The 22345-nt window shown below is 39.6% G+C and overlaps 2 protein-coding genes across 2 annotated transcripts in view; both read left to right on the top strand.

Moving 5' to 3' along the window:
- The window catches only part of LOC149096116 (uncharacterized), a 10412-nt gene extending 6816 nt beyond the window's left edge, over nucleotides 1-3596 (top strand). The window contains exons 4-7 of the mRNA XM_089281420.1: nucleotides 474-1022; nucleotides 1187-1348; nucleotides 1954-2078; nucleotides 3368-3596. Of these exons, the coding sequence (XP_089137546.1) occupies nucleotides 474-1022; nucleotides 1187-1348; nucleotides 1954-2078; nucleotides 3368-3580 (1049 nt within the window). The 3' untranslated portion in view covers nucleotides 3581-3596. The remainder of the gene's footprint in view (nucleotides 1-473; nucleotides 1023-1186; nucleotides 1349-1953; nucleotides 2079-3367) is intronic.
- A 2400-nt stretch (nucleotides 3597-5996) lies between these two features.
- LOC110059038 (uncharacterized) overlaps nucleotides 5997-22345 on the top strand; it is a 47189-nt gene continuing 30840 nt past the window's right edge. The window contains exons 1-21 of the mRNA XM_089281419.1: nucleotides 5997-7454; nucleotides 7999-8106; nucleotides 8555-8677; nucleotides 9368-9898; nucleotides 10720-10809; nucleotides 10999-11109; nucleotides 11625-11741; nucleotides 12454-13020; nucleotides 13584-13697; nucleotides 14868-14987; nucleotides 15684-16244; nucleotides 16683-16793; nucleotides 17631-17795; nucleotides 18194-18379; nucleotides 18539-18661; nucleotides 18766-18876; nucleotides 19490-19600; nucleotides 19853-19963; nucleotides 20537-20740; nucleotides 21063-21233; nucleotides 21878-22046. Coding sequence (XP_089137545.1) covers nucleotides 6977-7454; nucleotides 7999-8106; nucleotides 8555-8677; nucleotides 9368-9898; nucleotides 10720-10809; nucleotides 10999-11109; nucleotides 11625-11741; nucleotides 12454-13020; nucleotides 13584-13697; nucleotides 14868-14987; nucleotides 15684-16244; nucleotides 16683-16793; nucleotides 17631-17795; nucleotides 18194-18379; nucleotides 18539-18661; nucleotides 18766-18876; nucleotides 19490-19600; nucleotides 19853-19963; nucleotides 20537-20740; nucleotides 21063-21233; nucleotides 21878-22046 — 4382 coding nt within the window. The 5' untranslated portion in view covers nucleotides 5997-6976. The remainder of the gene's footprint in view (nucleotides 7455-7998; nucleotides 8107-8554; nucleotides 8678-9367; nucleotides 9899-10719; nucleotides 10810-10998; nucleotides 11110-11624; nucleotides 11742-12453; nucleotides 13021-13583; nucleotides 13698-14867; nucleotides 14988-15683; nucleotides 16245-16682; nucleotides 16794-17630; nucleotides 17796-18193; nucleotides 18380-18538; nucleotides 18662-18765; nucleotides 18877-19489; nucleotides 19601-19852; nucleotides 19964-20536; nucleotides 20741-21062; nucleotides 21234-21877; nucleotides 22047-22345) is intronic.

Below are 22345 nucleotides of genomic sequence, written 5' to 3'. Positions count from 1 at the left end.
AGTTAGACCTACCGTCCAAACTTATCCGTCCTGAAAACGGAGCTTTTTGAAAACGATGGCATCATGATAATCATGAGATGCGTGCCGAAGTTTTCCTTTAAGAAAAAATCTAAAACGACCGTTCATAGTTTCGTATTTGAATTTATCCGGCTTGGCGTGGACGTCTGGAAAACATTTGATGTGTTTTCTGAGTGAAAACACTTTCACGTGACAGTCACGTGAAAGACAACCAAATTTGTCTTAGCTTGATGGATTACTAAATTTCCTTATCTATGGCACTTCGCCTTTGGTGTGCAGAAACTCCGCTATTATTCTTGATGAGAAACAAGCCACATGAGTTTGGCGGCTAGGTTATTTTGCCATACTCTCAATCTCCAATTCAAATATCAGAAACAAGACAAAACCCAAAAAAATTTGCAATAGTACAGTTACAGTTCAACACAGTTCTGAAAACTCTTATCATCCTTTAACAGCTCGATCTGTGGAGTATCTGTCGTTGGGATGCTTTAAGGATAATTCTGAAGCAAGTGCTCTTCTTTCCCTGGAAACCGCAAATGCTACATTCCTGGATGGTCCTTACCAGTCAAGAGAAAATGCAGTTATGAAATGTGCTTTAGAAGCTGCGAAGAATGACTTCAAAGTATTTGCTATTCAAAATGGCGGAGAATGTTTCTCTGGATACGATGCTCCTGGTAGTTACAGTACATATGGTAGCACGGACTGTCCTAATAATGATGATGATGATGATAATGATGATGATGATCATGATTATGATGATGATTATGATGATGGAAGTGATAGCATGGACTGCCCTGATGATGATGATGACGATGACGATGACGACGACGACGATGATGATGACGACGACGACGATGATGATGACGACGACGACGACGACGATGATGATGATGACGATGATGATGATGATGACGATGATGATGATGACGACGACGACGATGATGATGATGATGATGATGATAATGGAAATGGTTATCAAGTGAACGAAGTTTTTCTTATTGGAGGTAATTTGATTTTCCTACATGAAATAAAATTGACATTTTTTTCATATGCTGGCTTCAGTACTTAAGAAAAAACTTGTGCCATATGTCTCAAATTTAAATATAATTGCGCCACTGATGTTTTTCTAAATTTTGTAATGGTTACCTTTTCGTTTTACCAATACAAGCCAAGTGTGGAAACGTGTTACGGAACAGCCTGATTCATTTCTCAAACTCCACAATCAGAGGCTCATCGTACAAAGAATCCTGGGGAATTCCAAAGATAGATGGAGAGTATTCTTGGTGTCCAAGCGACAGTGACATCCGTCCATATTTGGAAATTGATCTTGGTAAGTTTTTCATCGATAATATGACTGCATGTCAGTTAAGGAAGGAGAAAGAAAAATCTGAGCCAAGGCCTGGATTGGAGTCCCGGCTGGGAGAGGGGGGAGTGGTGGGAGGGGGGAAGCAGGGCTACTCTTGAAAGCTTTATACCGGAGGCTCCGCCCCGAGGTTCAAACCCTTACCCTTTTGTATACAATTTTGACAGAAAAGCTACCTTTCTTATTGAAAGAGGTACCTCTCTCGCATACCTGCAGCACTGAATACCTTTTGTAAACCCTTGGAATGAAGTTAGGAACAATATTATGGGAGAACACTAAGCATTATCAGAAGAGATGTTAACCAAAAACCAAGTATTATTTGTTCCGTTCATAAACCCCAACTTGTGAAATCCCTACCCTTCTATACATCTGAAGCCTAAGCTGAAAGTACCCCTTTTGGGCGGAGCTTCCCCATATAGTCCATTATAGGGAATATCTCCCTACCCATCCCCCGATTGAAGCTCGTTTTACCCCTCATATCGTATGTCGGTTATGGTCAGGTTCAGCCTACACGTGAGATTCGGATCTTTATATACTTTGAAAAAGTAAATATTTCCACTTTCTCTTGACAGAGAATGAGGCGTATCTAACCAAACTTTCTGTGCAAGGAAAGAAGGGTGCAGCATATTCAGCAGATAATATTTGTGTTAATTACACTCTCGAGGGGCAAGTTACTCCTGGAAGTTCATCTTGTACGGTAAGAATATTTATTTCCATGTAAGTCTTTTATACTTTTAAATGGATTGGAAATATCACATTGGAAGATCTTTAAACTGCATACCTGTTAAATTCAAAGGAGTGATTTGTGGCATGGAACAGAAGCATCAACATTTAATTTTTGAGTAAATAGGCAAAATAAACAGAATGAATGAATGAAAAAGCTCGATAATCAAAAATATACATATCGAACATTTATTACTGGTCACGAAATATAAGCCGTTTTGTCTTGGTCGCCCAAAGGGAAGTCATGGTCCCAGGCGTTCCTAGAGTAGGGTGGAGAACCTGGAGATGAGATTGCAACAACTTGCTTTATCGTGTGCTCGAAGCCCGAGTAAACGCTCTTAGAGCGTCTAGTTTCAGGTAAAATATTTCTCTAATTCTCGAGAGAAAAATTAAGTGATTCGGATCGGATTCACAAACTGTCACATACCGGTCTCCGATTGACACGGTCACGTGACTGGATCCAACTCGACCAACTGACTCGTCGGGCAAACTGGTCAGCAGTTGTTGCAAGCATGGCGGACAGGAAGGACAGGACGGACAGTGATTTCTTAAAGGCCCTGTCGTTGGCTGTTTTATTTGATGGATTTCTAGCTCTCTATGCTAAATTTCATTACACCCGGCCATTTGAGTGGTTTTGTGGCCTCTCTTGCACAGATAGGTTGAATTTCAAGGCAGTATTATGAGCAAATTCGTTGTTTTTCGCGCGCCAGCGTTTGTTCCTCTGACCTCGAGAGCAACCAAGAAAAGAGTTGGGAGACGGTATCGTTTTGAAGTTTGTTACAGTCGGAAAATGGAGCCTGCCACTGCTTTGCAGGATCGTAGAGCTTGTGAGTACGAATGTGGTCCCAGTGTGCCCGGCAAAGAGGGTAAGGGGCTTGTCAGTTTACATGTACTTGAAAAGTTCCAAGTATATGTAGTATTGGAAACTTCTGGGATAGCCGAACATTCGTCTAAAACCGCGAAGTGTCAAAAAAATATCAACAAATCATGCCAAATAGCATCTGAAAGTAATTCTAAAGTTATACCATTGTGAATAGTCTAAGCCTAAACAGCTTGACATGCAATGTAACGTTTTGTACAAAAATAGCAATCATCACAACTTGACTAAAACCAAAAAAAGAACAAACAAACAAACAAGCAGGCAAGCAAGCAAACAAACAATGAAAAAAAAAAGCAAACAACAAACAGCTACAACTTATTTTCTTAATGACCACCGGCAGTTTTGCCTAATAATTGTTACTAATATTTGTTTTTAAACTTCAGCTATTTGAGCAGCATTTATCTTGCAAAAAAGGAAATTACATTCATCAGCATACGTTGTCGCCACCTTTACTTGTTCAATCTGTTCGTTTGACTTCCTCATCCAATAATAATGATGGTAAATGCATACGGACAGATCTTGAGGGTTGTGTGACCACCGTGACAGAAGGAGAAGAAATAACTGAAGGTTGGAATGGAACAATATGTTCTGTCTAGAATAATTCTATGAAATAATAATGCATAGGTGTTAACGATGAACAAATTCCCCATCACTGCATCAGAGACAGGGTTGTCAATAAGGGCTGTATAACCTGTAACAGCTGCTACAGCTGAGTATGTTTGATGGGCCCCTGGTGCTATGGGTGAACCAATATGCCTTTTGTTGATACAGTTCACCCATAATGATAAAGTAACACAGGTGAATCAAAACTTAATGATAGTGCTAGCCCTGACTATAGAGAGTATTTACATGGAGCTGAGAAAAGTTGTTATCTATTTGGTAAGATGGTCAACTCCACACATACCCCTTCCCTCTCAGTCCTTCTAGCTTTTAGTGACCAAAGTCAAGTGTTACAAATGAATCTCAAATAAACTGTCTCAGCTTACTGATCCAAAAATTGTCTGGCTCAGCCTTGCACATGCATATTTTCTCTTTGGAAATAGGCTTACAAGGAAAGCATGCATAGCTCCAAGGAAAAACCGGATAGGCTCACCTGGAAGAACTTCTGTAACTATATGGTATAGCAGTATATGTATGTTAAACATAGTCATTGTCTTCCAGGATGCTATGCAACTCAAAGAAGCAAATGCTGTATTTTCCCATTTTGGTACCAAGGTCAAGAAAGTTATTCGTGTATCAAGGACAATAATAACCAGCCCTGGTGTGCAACAACTGATAATTATGACCGGGATCAACTCTGGGACAACTGTCAAGGTACAAGCTTATCAGCTTCATTCCTAGGCCTTCTCTTCTTCTTGATCTCCTTAAGCATGGAAAAAAAAAGAGGCCTGGGAATTAGATTGCAAGTTTAATTCAATTTTACTAAACCTCTTGACAATATGAACATCAGCACTAGTAGTTAAGAGCCATTATTAAGATCTCTTGATCTTAATAGACTGAGAATTCCTCCTAGGAATACAATAGTTAATGCCTACCTCAGGTCACTCATCATTTAGTCGCTGCCTCACCCTGGACTGCATGTTCTATTGCCTCATTCAGTTGCTCGGATTTCTGCCAACCTGAATTCCCTCCCTCCCTTGGTCCTGGCTTGTCTTATCATGGCCTTCTCTGTACCACACAATAAAGAGTTCCAGGCAAGAGTTTGCCTGTGTGACTACTGTCTTCAACCTTCAGGGACAGGGCAGGGGGTAACTGACCCATCCAAGCAAGCAAACAAACAAACAGTCTAATTTCAATAGAGTAGCAAGATGGTGTTCAGTTGGCAACATTTTAAAGAAACCAATTGGTTTTAGTGATTCACTGCAGCTCTCTTTTCCCACTGTAGGAATTTCAAGCCCTTGTGACACAAATCCATGTTTCAATGGTGGAGTTTGTGTTGAAAACCTAGAGGAGTGGACTTATCATTGTATTTGCAGTGAGCATCTAACAAATGAAAATTGCCAGGATGGTAAGTCAGTGTATGAATAAAATTAGCGCAACTCACACTTAGCCTAAAACGTGGTTGGAAGTTAAACAACTTTCCTGAACTTCATTTAGCCAATTGTTCTTTAGGCCATTTTCTCCATCCCTTGAAAATTAAGGAAGGTTGGAAATGGTCATACCACTTTGTTTTTGACAATGTAGGAAATTATTCTGTTTGGTTGGTGGATTTTGAAAAAAAAATAAAAAATAAAAAATAAATGAATAGATAAATTAATTGAATAATAAAACAAAAATTAGCAACAACAACATTGGGGGGGGGGGGGGGGGGGGACTGTGAAGTGTTATACAGGGAGGCTCCCCTGTGAGGTTCAACCCCTTACACTTTTGTATACCATTTAGACAGACTTTAATGAAGAAAAGCTACCCCTTTCACAGTCTTACTTAACAACACTGAACCCCTTTTCTGGACCCTTGGAATGAAGTTAATGAACAATTTTATGCAAAACATCAAGTATTACCAGATACAGCTACAAGGTGCACATGTTAGAAATATTTTTTTTGGAAGGCCCCTATAAATAGTTAAATGACAGATTTAATCCCTATCCTTTCATATACCTCAACTTTTGAAATCCCTACCTTTAAAACATACCTGAAAAAGGTACCCATTTCTGGCAGAGCCTTCCCGTAAGAGCAATTATAGGGAGTACCACCCCCCCCCCCTGCCCGCCCCACAATGACATTAGAACTATTAGAAAGAACTTTTAGAAAGTCTACCTCCAACCAGATTTTCATGCCAAATGTCAGGGTATATATCGCGCTTCTCTTGAAAAAGAGTACTACACGCTGCGCATGCGCAGGGAATGTTGCCACTTTTGACTGAATTTTTCTCTGCTTGGAACTCACCACGCCCTTCCATGTTGCATTGTTAGACAAGCAGTTAAGAGGGAATGTGACATGCCCATGTTGGTCTGTAAGTTCTCTCACTGTAGCAAGTAACAAGCCCGAAATAATGATGTTTTTGTCTTGTTATTTTTTGAACGTGTTGTTATTTCTTTGTCAGATTATGACGAATGTTTTAACAGTCCGTGTCAGAACGGTGGAACGTGCATCAACGCATTTGGTGGTTACATATGTGAATGTAACTATGGATACAGCGGACAAAACTGCCATCTAGGTAAGTGGAAACAACAGAAATAAGGTCTAAGGACAGCAAAGCAATAAAGCAAAGTAGATTCATTTGTGCGCGAATGGAAGACCTAATTGACTGTATAGAGTGAGGAATTTTCAACGAATTATACGTGAACGTTGCTTTTGTAGTTATAAAGTCGAACTCACATGTTTACACTATGAATGTCTGTAGTGCCACGAGAAAGGTAGATTACTGAAAGTCGCTCAAAATGTAGCCCGTCTTAGGCTCGTTCGGTTTGTGTTTGTGACCTAGAGAGGAAGGAGACGCGAGAACGACGGATCTTGCCTCAAACCCTTCGCCTTTTTGCAATATTTCACGTGACCACCCTTTTTTCATTAATTTTTTTTTCGGAGGGGGCTAGCCCCCTTGAAGCCAGTTTTTTGCGCGACTCTCCTCCCAAAACAAGCAAACAAACAAACAAAAAAACAGCCCTCCCCCCTTTCACCTCCATAAAAATGAACGGTCGCACCGTCCCATAGATGTTTGCGATTTCATTTCTCCGTTTTCTCTTTTGTTTTAGTTTGGATTAAGAATATATACGAAACACTCGAGACAGCGTTCTACCACATTTCCTATCACCTCGAAGTTCGTCTATAATACCACACCGCGCGTCGTATTTTCAACTCTCTTATTTGTGTTTAGAATTCTGGTAACCGACATTGTCTCGTGTTTGATATATTGCTTACATTTGGGAAAATTCGTCACACTCATATATACACCGCAATTTTGTTCCCTAGATTGTAGCTACAACGAGATTGAACTGGGATTTGTTGTAGACGGTTCTTCTAGCGTACAGGCCTACGGAGATAACAACTTCCAGATGATGAAAAACTTTACGAAGAACCTTATCCTCCTATTCGATGTATCAAGCGGGGCCACACGGGTTGGATTCATTGTGTACTCAACCAATTCAACAGTTGCGTTCAAACTGGACCAGTATTCAAGCTATAACGAAGTAGAAGAGGCACTTGATAGTGTTTCTTATCCAGGAGGTGGGACTTACACTGGAAAAGCACTACACGAAGCAGCGAATAACCTCTATGACGATACCGTAGTGAGAAGAAATGTTACTAAGGTATTGGTAGTTATGACAGATGGTGTATCAACTGACGCGGTGACCCATCCTGCAGCACTCTTAACTGACAATGGTGTGCTTGTTTACGTGGTAGCGATCGGTCAGAATATTGATCATACCCAGCTCACTGAGATGGCTCACGGCAAAACGGAACATGTCTTCACAGCGGAATTTTACTCCCTTGGAATTGTTATCAATGACGTCAGAGGGGCCATATGTAGAGGTACTGATTACATTTGATTGCAACATGCATATTAACGTACAACCTTTTACTGAATGCATATGCCTCACTACTGTCTGCTGGCGTCTTATTAGTTTATGTGAGAAGAGGAGTTACAATAAATATCTCCATGTTTCGAGTTCACTCGTCGCGTCCTGGCTAAACGAGGCATAGTGGAGAGATTTTTGTTCTCTGAGAACAGCGTCTGACTCTTTCATTTGTCAAGAACTTAGCTTTTTGTAAGAAAAATTATCTTTTTTATCAGAGTTTTGACATGCACACACGATGTGGCGTGAAAATTGTGCCTCTAACAAAATACAATAATCCAACGTCCCACTGCTGAAGCTACATGTATTTTATTCTAATTTATAGCGAGATATTTTACAATTTTTCTTTATTTTTTTCCCACGAAACGTTTTATTATTGAGTGCAGGGATGACACTAAACAGTGATTTTATTTTTTGGAATCTAAATATTTTTACTTGCTTCAGTCCTTCATGGATGTTTTTAAAAGTAATTTCGTGTTTTCTCTGGTTCTTTTCTATAGAGGTTGATAGCTGTTCTGATAACCCATGTCACTTCAATGGTGTCTGTGAAGATGGAGGGTCAAAGTGCACATGTGCAGTAGGATTTCAGGGTGATCGATGCACTGAAGGTTTGTACTGAAAATGAAAAACATTTCGATTAAGATTCGCAAATTGTTTAAAAGGAGGGAGAAGTGAAAATAGGTTGTCAGTGAAATGTGGGCCGGGTTGTTCGAAAGCCGGTTAACGCTAACCCAGGATTAAAAGTTAACCGAGGTAACAATTTTCTTCTACAGAAATGTTTTTCACTGCTTATGTTTTTTGTAGTTTGATATCACTGAAGCTCAAAACTGAAGGACAAACAATGCAAAAAATAAAAATAAAATAATAATAAAAAAAAACGTCACCGAAAATGTACAAAAATGAAATCAAAATTCTCGCTAACCCTGGGTTAGCTTAATCGGGCTTTGAACAACCCGGCCAAGGTTGTTAATGACTGAATAATGTGATTCCATGCCATATATGTAGGCTTAGGTATGTTTTTGATCTGACGTTTTGTTCTTCCCTGATAAAATGCAGATGTGAAGGAATGCACAGAATCGAGTGTCAGTTGTGAATCTGGAAAGAAATGCACAGAGGCGTTTGGTGGATATGAGTGCACTTGTGAAGATTCCACTCAGTACGGTGAAAATTGCGATAAAGGTCAGTAGCACCTTTAGATTATCACAAATATTTGGTAAATAATGGAATGTTATCGGTTTTCCGTGAGAGAGAGGGTGCGTTTGCGCAGTGAAAGCTATACTTGCTATTTAAAATGGGGTTGACAGGCCTGCACGACTCTTACGGCTCGTGACATTTGTGCATTTGCCGTTCCCTTTTCATTTTCCGTCTTCCGACCTTTCTTTTCTTCACACGTGTATGTTTCTGAAAGGCACTTTATGGTGGAGCCGTTTGACTGTGTTGTAGCAATTTTTTAGAGGTCAGAGCACCTTTCATTGCACCTCTGTTGACCAAAATTGTTAGATCGACTATATTTAGTCACAAAATACACACTGCTACATGTCCCACATCACTTGTTCACTTATCTTAGGGTAAAGAGTGACGTGGAATCTACAAAACAGTACTTTTTTTTTACTAACCTATATTTACTTAGTAAATTCTATTTAGATAGATCTCTCTTTGCCCGTTCTGTCTAACCCTGGTCATGAGATGGTTATGGATTTTACGGCGCTGAAAACAGCGAGCCACTAGCTCAGAAACACTACTGGGATGTGTGAAATGAGCATGGAATCTTTCAGCTCTTATCTCAGACGTCTCTCATGAGTGAACTGAAGAGACAAGCTTGCGTAAATCACCGTATAACGTCTACACTTTCATTTTCTTTTATAACAGACTGCACTAAGGAGTCCACTGTGGTTTTTCTGCTTGACAGTTCACGTAACGTCGGAGAAGATAACATAAAACGTCAAGTGGAGTTCATTATCACTGTTGCTTCAACTCTCGATTTCAAAAACATCGGTGTTATCGCCTATGGCTCAGATGCCCATTATCTGATTAAACCGGGACAAGAATCCAGCTTCTCCGACTTTTCACATGTATTACGAACGGCTAATTATTCCTTGGGAAAGTACAAGAACTTAGGAAAAGCATTGATCAAATCGTCGGAAGAAGCAAAGTTTGATGATTCCAAGGTTTCAATTGTCGTCGCTATGATCGCTGGGAAGGCTGAGGATGAATACGCAGTGCCTGCTGCATTGCTTCAACAGAATCACGTGACCATCATCGGTTTGGTTTTGGGATCCAATTACAGCTTATCCCAGATAAACCATCTAGTTACAAATCCCAACGAGGAGCATATATTGAGGTCGGAGTTTGCTGATCTGAAGCATTTCGCTAGTACCACAAGAAGCGCTATCTGCAAAGGTTGGTTAAGCGAGAACGATCTCGGATAAATTAATGAATTTTAAAAACTAAAGCACGACTACCCGACCAACCGGCCGACCGAACGAACGAATGTACAAACTAGAGGAAAACGTGCGATCGAATGAACGTCCTTACAGCCGAAAGAGCGAACGAAGGAACGAATTGAGGAACGAACAAACGAACGAAAGTACGAAGAGACGATTGAACGAATTAGCAAACGTACGAACTAGGGGAAGAAACGAACGAACGAACGAACGAACGAACCAAGGAACAAACAAACGAACGAACGAACGAACAAACGAGCGAACGAACGAACGAACGAACGAAAAAACAAACGAACGAACGAACGAACAAACGAACGAACAAACAAACAAACGAACGAACGAACAAACGAACGAACGGACGAACGGACGGACGAACGGACGGACGGACGGACGGACGGACGGACGGACGGACCAACGAACGAACGAACGCAACAATCACTAAACGAACGAACGAACGAACGAACAAACGGACCAACGTAGGATGGGAAAAATGACCTACTTCACTTCGTAGACGAAATATATAGAGAAGCGTATTTAATTCCGTGATTAGATTTCATACGAATTAGTACATTGAAATCTAGTTACGGAAACTTACGATCTCTACGTTCAATTATGTAAACAAAACTTGAGTGGAATTACATGTAGCCGGGGATGGGGTTTTAATCACACTGGTTTGGGTCGCGCTTATTGTGCAGACAGTGACCTATCAAACTTGGGTCGCAAGCTTGAGTTTCTAACAGTGCTAGTGATGGTAGCTAAACTACTTGTTTTTCACAGCGGCAAATCCGTGTTCCAGCGCCGACTGCACAGAATCAGACATTTGTGTGAACAAATATGGAGAGAATGGAGGATATCAGTGCCTTCAAGGTGAAATTATCAGCTGATTGTCAGATAAAATTAACTGATAAGTGAAAAAAATGAGTGAACTAACAGTACAACAAACGTTTAAATGAAGCTAAGGAAGGCATTTTTGGTGTGCTTTGGTTTAAGGATTTGAAGTAAATATTGTATAGTCCATTCATGGATGCATGTTTTTCGTTTTCGTTTTTCATTCAGATTCTTGCTCTCTCAATCCATGCAAAAATGGTGGCAACTGTTCGGCTGATGGCATTGGAAGATACAACTGTACATGTCCTCTGGGAATTGGAGGAGAAAACTGCACAGAAGGTACACAAATTAATTCAACTTTATCGTTTCCCTTGATTTATCCTTATCTATTGAATTTATTTTATTCCAGTTTACGTCGACTTAGGGTCAGGTTAGCTGATAGTGGTTTTCTTTTATTATTTTCATTTCTTCCCATCTCAATTTAGTACCCTTCTGTTTTCTTATTTGTGATGCATCCTTCTTCATTCCACATTAATTTCATTATTAATAGGCCATTTCCGAGTTACCTTGTGCCTCTGATTCAAAGCGAGTCCTCGTTCAAAACCTTTCCGATGAAAATGAGTTTGATTTGTATGAAAATGAACCTGTACGCGGAACACATTTTCATATGAATGGTTTCGCACAAAGACTGGTTTTGGCACAGAGGCAAAGAGCAACTCGGAAATGATCTATTGAACTCCGTATTTCTTTTAAAAGATTTACTTTTTGCTAACTGACAAGTTTGCAATTATGATTTGTCACGCTAATTTTATTCTACGTTCCTATTATAATTTTTTTCTGTTTTCAATTTACAGATGTCCTGAATGAGTGTGATTCAGGGCCCTGCATAAATGGAGGAACGTGTAATGATCGTCTTGGAAAGTTTGAGTGCGAATGTTCAAACGATTACTCTGGACGACAATGTGAACTAGGCAAGGATTTTTGTGAAATATTTAACATAATTTGTTCATTCGTCGTTTTGAATTTTTTTTTGTTTCTTGGACTTTTCGTTTTAACACTGTCTGATGACTGAAGTCTCGCTTTCACGAATTTTTGCTGCTATGAAAGTTCGCTTCCGCTACATTGGCTTTCGCTACATTGGTGGTTCTTGAATCTTTGGCGAATGCGTTAACGGAATTTAGACGTACGGAAACTTTGTGAGAACAAAGAGCAAAAATCGGCGAAATTCGTTCACAGTACTTTGGGACAGTACTTTAGCTAGTTAGGCCCTCAGTATACTGAATGTCTTTTGCCAGTGTCAAAAGTAAGGTTGTGCAAAGGTCACTTTTAGTGTCATTGCGACTTCGACGTCAATGTCGGGGTCTGTCTATGGTTGTGTTAACGTCTATATCAATGACGGTGTCTTTGTCAATGGCAAAAGTAATTTCATTATCAGTGTTATTGTCAGTGTAATTATTGTCAAATGTCGGTGAGAATGCCAATGTGAATATTACTATCAGTGTTGATGTCAGTGATAGTGTCCATGTCGATGTCAGAATCAGTTTTGTTGTCAATGCCATGTCAATTGTCAGTGTCTCTCGCAAAGTCAATGTGAAAGTCAATGTCCATGCTAATGTCAGCGTGAATAATAAAATCTGTGAAACCATCTACACTGGAGTTGATTTTGAAAACGTTTCTCCGCAGCTTGTGTCAGACAAGAGTTCAACTTAGTCTTTGTAGTCGATGGTTCTGGAAGCATAGAATCCCAAGGAAAAGGCAACTTCCAACGTTCCAAAGACTTCATTATTGAACTTGTGCGTTCCTTCAAGATTGGGAAAAAGGACACAAACGTTGCTCTGGTATTGTACTCAAAGAAAGCCAATGTGGTGTTCGATTTAGACAAATATGATAAAGTTGACTACATTGTGAAAGCAATCGATAAAATGTCTTATCCAGGTGATTATACAAAGACTGGTTATGCGCTGGACAAAGTGCGCACAAAGGTTTTTAAGGGTCTTAAGAAGGACCGAAAATCGCTACCAAAGGTTGTGTTGGTATTGACAGATGGTATGTCACAAGATGACGTGGCAGGCCCTGCTAAAAAGCTACGTGACGAGGGTGCGACTATCATCAGTCTAGGCGTTGGTTGTTGCTATGACGACCAAGAATTGAAAGAAATGGCGTCTGATCCAGACGAGGAGCACGTGTTTGAAGTGTCTTTTTCAGCTTTGAGCGAAATTAAAGGTGTAGTGCGAGAACAGATCTGTACTGGTGAGTTTACAAAATCATCTCTGAAAAAAAGAATTGAGACATTTTTCGCCTTTGTGACAAAATAAGAGTGGAGGGTGACATACATGACATGTAACATAACTGTTACATAAAGTAGTGTAATGGAACAAGTTCAAAGTTATTGGTTTTAGTTCTTGGCCAGTTTCAATTTTCAGTATTAAAAGTTAGAAAGCATAAATTCTTTTTTTTCCCTTTTGCAACCGGCGACTTTCCTAAGTGTATTCGAGTGTTGTGAAACTACTAGCCACAATGGTCTTATATCCCTTTCTCTCGATTGTTTGTAGCTGCCATGCACAGCCCTATAGTTAAATAAAATTTAATAACTTTATTTAATTGATTATAATTGAATTTTCCTCATCTTCAGTAAAGTTTGTTCAACGAACACATCGTGCACTTCAAATACATTGAAATGAATGCTCTTTTTCACAGTGCCATAGTTATGAGTTTTGCTTTATTATCAACGATTGGCAGCCGTTTATCCTGGAGGAAATTATTTTTCTTTCTTTTTTCACTTCATTCACATTTTAAAGTTTCTTTCCATTCAGCGATCGACTTCTGCTATAGTGATCCATGTCAAAATGGTGGAAAGTGCGTCAGTTTGCTGAGTGACTTTCAATGTGATTGTACACCGGAATGGGAAGGAAAAGAATGTGAATCTGGTTTGTATTTACTAGGGATGCTTCCGCATCTGTGTTACACGTGGCGGTTAAGACATGCCAATATAATAATTGCGTCTAGTATAAATCTACTAGCGTTCTATCACGGATGCCGTTCTCTGATTGGCTACGCTATTCACTATCTATTCTGTGATATATAGTGACTAGCGTAGCAGTGTATCCTAGTTAACAAAATGACGGCCGCTTCTTGGCGTTTTCGAAGTGTCTGTGAAGAGGATTGAAATAAAGTTTTGAACGACTAGTAGATTTATACTGAAACAATTAGATTATTCGCTCTCGATTTCTATGCGTGGTAGTTGACTCGGGCGCACTATCACGCTATAGAAATCGAGAGCGAATAATCTAATTGTTTATTATATCTAGCGTTCAATACATTGTTTATGTACAAGTGGATATATGAAAGGTCATATATTTGAACTGCGGAGAAAGACACGTGTATAACTGTGATGATTGATCATCACAGTTATACACACAACTTCAGCAGTCGTGAAATTTTAGCCCGGAAAAAAAAAAAAAAAAAAATCAGACTTTAACGTCAATGCAATGCATTGGTATCGCAGAAGTCATTGGTTCGAATCCCGTTCAAGCCTGAATTTTTTTCAGACTGTAATTTAAAAACTGCTTAAGTTGTGTGTATAACTGCGATGATAAATCATGTCTTCAATTATGTCTGACAAGTATGTAACTAGACTTGGCCTCCGTTGACCTTTGAAAGCTGAGAAAATATCCGCGACGCTCGAAACCCTAGCGCGATTAGGGGGACCGGAAGAGAAACGCGCTGCGACTGGCTACGGCCGCGAAGAATTTTGAGAAAGTCTAGTAAATATCTGAATAGATTTCGATGTAAACAGGCTCTTTGCACGATTCGGTCACATGGTTCAAAATCACACATGTTGGGACGCAAGTTGCACAGTGGGACTTTGAAAACAAAGGCAGGTCAAGGTGCACTGGTACAAGCTGCTTTGTTTTGGAAGTCCCACTGTGCAACTTGCGTCCCAGCATGTGTGATTTTGTGCCATGAGACCGGATCGTACAAAGGGCCTGTTAAACCAGCAATTAAACAGTTAGGCAATTACTGAGAGAAAAGGGTAAATGATTGGTAAGTTATGATAATTTACGGTATCAGAAAATCAAGGTGTCTTTTATTGTTAGATGTCGATGAATGTGCAGCCGGTGTGACTCATTGCTCCGAAAACCAAGTTTGTCAGAACTTTCCTGGAGGCTCGACATGTCTGTGTTCAAGCAATCGATATGGGGAAAATTGCACCACGCGTGAGTAATGTCAAATTTTCCGCTCGTAATGGCACCTGATCATGGCATGATAACGTGTTATTTCAGCTTTAGACGTTTCGGCAATACCATACATCGCATATGTAAGCACAAACCTTCTTTGCTTTGAAACTTGCCCGTGGCCATTATCTGTGTAGGGAAAACGAACAGATTGGGTGAGTCGAACCTTTCCTGATTGGATAAGACTCATTTGAACATCGGGCCAGCGATGAACATCGCATTATCGGGCCACTTAATGGAGGTTTCCGCTCATGGGAGATCGAGAGTAGATTTTTTTAAGGTGGTCGGGAACATAACGGTGTGCTCGTGTTCGGGGATGGGGACCCTTGCACGTTTACTGGAGGGGTCCTCCTATTTACGAGAGGTTCGTACTTCAAATATCCCTTTTATATTCGTGAACTTGTTTTAGTCACGAAAGAAAAATTTTACCTGAAGTTACCATAAGCGATTTGTTGTTGCTCAAGCAGTGTGCACTTGTTTTTGTTTCAAAGGGGAAAAAGGCAATAAAAAAAATAACAACAAAACAAAACAACAACAACAACAACAACAACAACAAACAGAAACTAACAGCTGGTATTAGGGATGCAGATTTTGAGAAATCTGTAAGTTCTCATTGCAAAGTGCAGAAAATATAAAGAGTAACGTAACTTGCTCTGTCTATGCCTTTTCACAACACAGAATGCCAATCTACCCAAGTTGATGTGGCCTTCCTGTTGGACAGCTCTGGAAGCATAGAAAGTTCTGGTGAGCATAATTACCAGATCATGAAAGACTTCATCAAAGGGATTGTCAAATCGTTTGTAATTGGTCCGGATGACACGACAGTTGCTGTGGCAACATTTTCCAGCAAGTCCAAGTTTAAGATCCACTTTGATTTTACAAAGTACACCACAACAGCAGACATTGTTGATGCTATTCAAAATATCCCCTTTTATGATGGATATACTTATACGGGTGATGCCTTGAATCATCTAAGAACAGACCTCTTTCCACTGGCAAGGGCGGACGTCCCTCACATCCTCATTGTCCTTACTGACGGTCGCGCACGAGACAAAGTAAAAGACCCAGCAAAGCGTCTCCATGACATGGGAGTGCATATCATTGCTGTTGGTGTTGGCGATGCAGATTATAAGGAACTGGAGGAGATTGCAAGCGACCCTGATGATGAGAATGTCTTTACCACAAGTTTTGATTCAATTGTAAATCTTGCTGGTTCTATCCTCGAGGACGTTTGTAAAGGTGAGCAATGCATCTATTGTCAGAGTTTTCCACAATGTCTGGGTCATATTCGTTGATCTTCGAAAGGGTTCGGGTGATCTTTGGAAGTGCTCGGAAAACGTCCATTTACCTTCGGCTATCTTTGGAAGGCTTCAGGTGAACTTCGACCACCTTTGCCACACCTTGGATTACCATCGGCAGTCATGAGTGTCTTCGTACCAACTTGGGATATCTTCGTTGTAATTTGCACTGGTATTTCAAGTCTGCTCTAGTGTTTCAAATTTGCACTGATATTGCATGAAAACTTCACTCCTTTTTAGCCAGTCAGAATCGAGTAATTCAATCGAGTGTATTATTAAAACTTTGAAGGGATTCGTTCTTGATTTTTAATGGTTCTTCATAAACGCTGACCTTTTTGTTTTCAAGACGATTCTGACGTTCTTTGTTACTTATTTTCAGTGGTTGATCATTGTTTTGGAAGCCCCTGCAGAAATAACGGCACATGTTATAATGCCTTGAATGACTACAACTGCACATGCCCGGCGGGTTTTTCAGGAAAAAGCTGCGAGGGTTAGTAAAACTGACTCTCTCTGAGATTATCGGTTCATGTGATTGTTTCGTTATTATAAATTTCAACAAACATGGTGAAGTGTCTGTGAGTGTTGTGGAAGTGACGTGAGAGTGGACGACAAATAGATAGTAGCAACGAAAAGGAGACCTACACTTGTGCTTGTCATTGTTAAGGCGATTCAATTTGTTGTGGACCTATCAGGGGCACCCAACGGATCGTTTCGGTAAATTATCTGTTCGGAAGGCCTTTAATCCCCTCTGATTTTCTTGAGAGAATTGGCACCTCGAACTTTCGTGATATGAGAAATTTAATGTCTGTTGTTTTCGGACTGTTGAAAATGTCGTTTTGGGTACCGAAAAAAGGTCAGCTATCATTTTCGGAAAGGCGATAAGACCTAACGTTTTCGGGAAATGGACAAAAAAGCCCTAATAAATTCGAGAACACTCAAGTTCCCCTAGAATATCCGAACAGATAAAATTTTTTTAGTGCAACCTAAAATTAACGTACAGAGCCTTAAAAGTACTCCAGATAGCCTAAAACAGCGTCCAACAGCATTCGAGAGAAAACGGTCGTTGGGTGCCCCTGACCTATTAAGACCCTTAAAGGAGCTCAGTCACGGAAATTATCCTTAACTTGAAGGAAACCTGAAAATAGTAGTTTACTAAGATAGAAAACACCAAAGAGATAATAATAAACCATAAAGGAACAAGGATTGTTGAGGATAGAGAAGATTGAAATGGATTACAAACGACGAACTTGAAATATCTCGGCTAAAAATTTCAAGATGTGCAAACGGTGACCTGCTTCTTTAATTAAGAATCTCTCCTATTTTCTAGTTAGGAACCACTGTTACGTTAGTCCCTGTCAGAACAACGGAACCTGTCACAATCTTCCTGACAGCTACACATGTGATTGTCCTGTAGGATCTTCAGGGCTAAACTGCGAAGGTAAGTCGCTTGTGAATTTGGGTCGGGTTTCATTTTCCATGCACGATAAGCCTTGCCTTATCGTTATTAATGAGAGAGAATGAAAAACACGAACAAACAAACAAACAAACAAATAAACAAACAAAACAACTACAACAACAAAAAGTGTATCTTTAGGAAAATAGTCTAAATATTATATCTAAAAAAAATGTTAATTTGTTGCTGTTGATAGTAATCAATACACATAGCTACGCCTAACTAGTTCACAAGCATGCCACTTGAAATGAAAGAAACAAATATATCAATTAAGCATAAAACCCCAACTGGCGGGTGGCAGTTGGCCATTAACGAGCATGACCGAAGAGTTGAACTGAGGTCTACCGAGAAACAACTCCAGCTGAGTGGTCAGGGCGGGACTTGAACCCCCGACCTCTGTATTTCAAGTCCGGTGCCCTAAACACTCGGTCACGCAGCCTCCTCTGAAGATATATCTATGGTACGTAAAGTAGTAATAGACTGTTTTGCTGTGTTTTCAGTCATAGATTACTGCTTCAACTCACCGTGTCAAAATGATGGAACATGCCATAATCTCGCAGATAACTACAGTTGTGACTGCCCTGATCAATATACGGGACCTAGCTGTGAAGGTCAGTCTCATAAATAATTAAACAGCAACAGATAACAGCCACAGGAGATTCCAGTTATCTCATTTGGTTGAGGGATCGAAAAAAAAAAAAATACTGTTGTTGTTGTCTTTTAGTGGACATTAATTACAGTACGTTGGAACAATTCTCACTAGCATACTTCCTTGTTTTCAGAAATAAACCATTGCTATGATGGTCCATGCCAAAACAATGGAACATGCCACAATCATTTGGAAAACTACACTTGTACTTGTCTTGAGGAATTTACAGGACCAAACTGTGAGGGTGTGTCTCCAAGTAAATTAAAGCCTTGTAACTCTCATCTATTCCTTTCTATGCCATAAGTGCCTATGAAGATTAAATGACGGCTGAAAGCGCTGGTTTCCATTGTTTACTTGCAGCAAGGAATCATTGCCAAAGCATCCCCTGCCAAAACAATGGAACGTGTCGCAATCTTCCAGACAGCTACACATGTGATTGTCCTGCGGGATCCTCGGGGCTGAACTGTGAAGGTATGAGGCTTGTAAACTGATGGGCCTTCATTTTTTTTTTCCCTGCGGGAGACCTTTCTTTATCGCTTTTAACGAGAACAAATGTAATAACGTGAAATGAGTTTCCTAAGTCCAATGTAGACATTTATACCGTGCCATAGAAAATACAGCTAATCAGAATACAGGAAAGCCTTTGCTTATTACAACCAGCCTTCCCATCGAGCACCACGCGCACGTGTACATGTATGTCCCATTTATTGAGGCACTGTATTTATTGGGCACTCTATTTTCTTTTGGCGTGGTATAAAATAGTTATGACGGCGGAAAGCGCTGCGCTGGTTACACGCTCTCTCGTGGTATACCATGAACTATTCTACATGTCACTTGTATTTTCTTGGTATGCACACTCGCCTAAAGGCTCGTGTGTATGCTATCAAAATGCGGGTGACTCGTGGAATATTCCATGGTATACAACTCAAAAGCGTTGCATAAACAGTATGTATGATTTCGATGGAATATGAAGACAATGTTCAGTAAATTAACCTTTTTGACGTAGAAAAAGGTATTAGCTAAGTATGCCGTCTTGACAACTTGTAGATGTTAAATAATACATATTCTTTTTCTTTGCTGTTAGTGATGGATTATTGCTTCAACTCGCCTTGCCAAAACAATGGAACATGCCTCAGTCTGTCCGATAACTACACATGTGACTGTCCCGATCAGTTCATAGGACATAACTGTGAAGGTTGGTCATGGATTTGTAGAAATTGGAACGATTGACAGGAAACAAAATCTCCCGACAAGTGAACACGGTTTTCTGATTTCCGATTTCTGCAGTTAATCGAAGTTTTCCTCAGGACATCTGTGTTAGTGACAACGGCCACAATTAATAAATATTGCTTCCAAACAGAAAGCAGTGCTTAGATATCCTATTATAATGCGTTAAAAGAAGATGTTATTTTATTTTATTTATTTATTTATTTTTTTTTTTTTCCAGTGGTGGATTATTGTTTCAACTCTTCCTGCCAAAACAATGGAACATGCCGCAGTCTTGCCGATAGTTACACATGTTACTGTCCTGATCAATTTGCAGGACATAACTGTGAAGGTAATTTTTCAACTTAAACAAATAAAGGCAAATATAACAGCCAGTGAAATCTCCGGATGCATCTATTATTCTGCTTTTGTCTTTCTTCATAGTTGGTCAAAACATTGCTAAAATTGTAACTGGGTGCTTCGCTCATTCACGGAATGCTGCTAGAATACCAATACAAATGCATTTAGTGGGTCGCTGAACGAAGCGCAAACTGCTATAGGCCGTATTCGCTTTCTCGATACTGGACTGAAAGTAGCTTGCAACGAAAGTTCTTGTGGGGTAAAAATCATTAAAAGGAGATCAATTTCATTTGCATTTGAAAAGCTCTCTGCATTAGCCTCAGTTAAAAACTAGTTTCAGTCCAATACCAAGAATACGAATATGACCTGTTATTTTTCTAAAAGAGGAAACTTCGAAAAAAAAAAAGATTGTCAGACTTCTTTGATTTGGTGCGTGTATAGCTTAAATTGATACCCTTTTAATAGAAACATTTTGCATTACGTTTTCATTGAAATAAATGTGTTTTTTTTACTTTTGACCCTTCAAAGTCATACTCACTAGCTTTGATTGTACTTCTTTTTTAAGTGATAAACCATTGCTATGATAGTCCTTGCCAGAATAATGGAACATGTCACAACCATTTGGAAAACTACACTTGTACTTGTCACGCAGAATTTATAGGACAAAATTGTGAAGGTCTGTCTGTTATTAGATTGTTGCATTGCTCATCTAATTCATCTGCTTTTTTTTTTTTTTTTTTTTTTTTCACCCTAACTTATAACGATAATAAGATATAATAAATCCTTAAAGTAGTGATCATTCGTTCTCTCTTTGCAGCAAGGAATCATTGCCAAAGCATTCCCTGCCAAAACAGCGGAACCTGTCGCAATCTTGCAGACAACTACACATGTGACTGTTCTGCAGGGTTCTCAGGGCTAAACTGCGAAGGTTAGCAAAATGTTTTTCTTTTTTTCTTTTTTCATTTTTTTGTGTTTTCTTTTGCTTGTTTTGCTGTTTTGTTTGTTTCTTTGACACTGTGGCAACAGCAGTGGCAGCAGTCACAGATAAGCAGAAGGACATCTTCAAAGGAAATTCTGATCTCGAAACAATCTTTGGCGATTAACTCAGACTGTGTTAAATGTAGATGGAAACCTTTTTTTTTTTCTTTCAGTGATCAATTATTGCTTCAACTCGCCTTGCCAAAATAATGGAACATGCCTTAGTCTCTCGGATAACTACACATGTGACTGTCCTGATCAATATACAGGACAGAACTGTGAAGGTTCGTCTGACACTTACAAAATTCGGTTCGAACAATAAATTTCTCCCCATACTGCTCCTCTCTTTTACACTTTCATTCTTCGGGATTTGTTGATAGTTTGTAAAATAATTGTGTTAAAGCAATCTTGTAATTATTAAATATGTTTAACCTGAATTAATCTCTACAAGCTCTCACAAGCTCCCTACAAGCTCTCACAAATTGACGTTAGTGGCGAACCATTGTAGCGATATGGAAGTTGTACGAAAATCAGCAGACTGAAAATCAAACAAACACAACAGACAAATTCTGTAGTCGTATTTTAGGGGAAAGACGCCTTAATAACGTATGGCTACTAAACAGGCTACTTTGGGACCTGACAGTTATTCGGATCTTTCACTTTTTCTCAGCGTTCTGAGATCTCAATTAATATGCCCAGGTCATGTTCTTCGCTACTTCGCCAGTTGTAGGCTAGTCAGACAGTAATCACAATATTTTCAGAAATCGCATCCACCCCTTCTTTCATGACTTATTTTGTTCTCTGTTTATTTTTTGGTAGCATTTGTAACCGAAAAAGGAAAGAAAATGCATAATGTTGTCGTGGACACTTTATTTGACGCAATACTTGTTTTTATTTTGTTTTGTTTTTTCTTTTTTTTTGTCTTCAGTGATGGACCATTGCTACGACAGTCCTTGCCAAAATAATGGAACATGTCACAATCTCTCGGATAATTATACTTGTGACTGTCCCATGGAGTTTACAGGCCATAACTGTGGAGGTTTGTCTTACATTTGTAGAAACGAAATCCATAACTATCTGCCTTCTTTATCTTCTCTGTAGTTATTTCAGGTAGCAAGTTCCCCCTCTCCTCCCCCCTCCCTTTGAGATAAATGCAAATATTGGTATGTTGACCTAATGGGGGAATGGATCTTTTTACTGATACGGCGGCCATTTTGAACAGCATTGTTTCAAATAGCTATCATGGGATGCTTAGGGGACAAACGTATACTAATTCACCCATCTGACCGTCCCATAATAGCTATTTGAAACAATTGAATTCAAAATGGCCACCGCATTGGTAAAAAGGTCTATTAGAGTTCTAAACACCGGCTGATAATCATTAACTGTTGAATTA

Source organism: Orbicella faveolata, unplaced genomic scaffold (assembly GCF_042242905.1).
Source record: "Orbicella faveolata isolate gen_17 unplaced genomic scaffold, um_ofav_v1 contig_48, whole genome shotgun sequence".
NCBI lineage: Eukaryota > Metazoa > Cnidaria > Anthozoa > Scleractinia > Merulinidae > Orbicella > Orbicella faveolata.
Note: the sequence above shows the minus strand (reverse complement) of the source record. Positions and strands in the feature narration are given on the sequence as shown.